The sequence below is a fragment of the Manacus vitellinus genome, unplaced genomic scaffold (assembly GCF_001715985.3).
Source record: "Manacus vitellinus isolate BGI_N305 unplaced genomic scaffold, ASM171598v3 scaffold_64_pilon, whole genome shotgun sequence".
NCBI lineage: Eukaryota > Metazoa > Chordata > Aves > Passeriformes > Pipridae > Manacus > Manacus vitellinus.
The window spans coordinates 2,819,599-2,820,400 of NW_021940718.1; the positions used below are offsets into that span (position 1 = coordinate 2,819,599).

The 802-nt window shown below is 65.5% G+C and overlaps 1 protein-coding gene across 1 annotated transcript in view; it reads left to right on the forward strand.

Moving 5' to 3' along the window:
- Positions 1–595, forward strand: part of MFSD12 (major facilitator superfamily domain containing 12) — a 10,972-nt gene extending 10,377 nt beyond the window's left edge. The window contains exon 10 of the mRNA XM_029963898.1: positions 200–595. Within this exon, the coding sequence (XP_029819758.1) occupies positions 200–294 (95 nt within the window). The 3' untranslated portion in view covers positions 295–595. The remainder of the gene's footprint in view (positions 1–199) is intronic.
- Positions 596–802: the final 207 nt, after the last annotated feature.

The window sequence follows — 802 nt, forward strand, 5'->3', positions numbered from 1 at the left end:
GGGACCCTGGCACCGGTGCTGCTGCCAGCTGGGTGCCAGTGCCTTGCTCAGGGGTGGGGGGACAGGACTGACCCGTTGTGCTGCTTGGGGATGTGCCGGGTGAGGCCCTTGGTGCCAGTGGCAGGAGAGTCCAGAGGCTTGGCCAGGTCCCGCTGTGCTGCCATGGCTCCTGACCTGTCGCTCCCTCCCTTCCCTACAGGTGCTGTCGGGCTGCAGGGGCTGAGCGGAGCTGGGACCCCCGACACTGGGACTGAGAGCGCAGAGGGAGGGGGCCAGAACGGCACCGTCAACTGAGCCATGGGGCCATGTCCTTGGCCACCGTGTCCTCAGGGCCATGTCCCCGGCCAGCACATCCTTAGGGCCATGTCCTTGGCCACCACATCCTCGGCCACCACGGTGCCACACTCTGAGTCTGGAAGGTCCCCCACGCTGGGGGACACCAGGCTCTGGGGAGGGGAGTGACTGAGCCCCGCCCTGTCTCCTTGCACTGGACTCATGTCCCCACAGCCTGTCCCCCTGGGGCCGATGAAGGATGTCCCTGGTAAGGGTGTCACTGGTGCAGGACATCACCTGCCACCTGCACACCGAACACTGGAAGGGCCTGGGCTGGGACGGGGCAGCCCCGGCTCACAGTGGGGGTGTGGGGCTGGCCTGAGGTTTTAACCTGCTTTTGTAAGGTCAGTATATACAAACCGCACTTTATAAAGGAGGAGGAAAAGGAGAGGAAAACTCAACAACAGCAACGCCGACGCCCCTGGGCTGAGGGTGGGCTCGGCCCTGGGGACCCCGGGGGTGGGGCAGG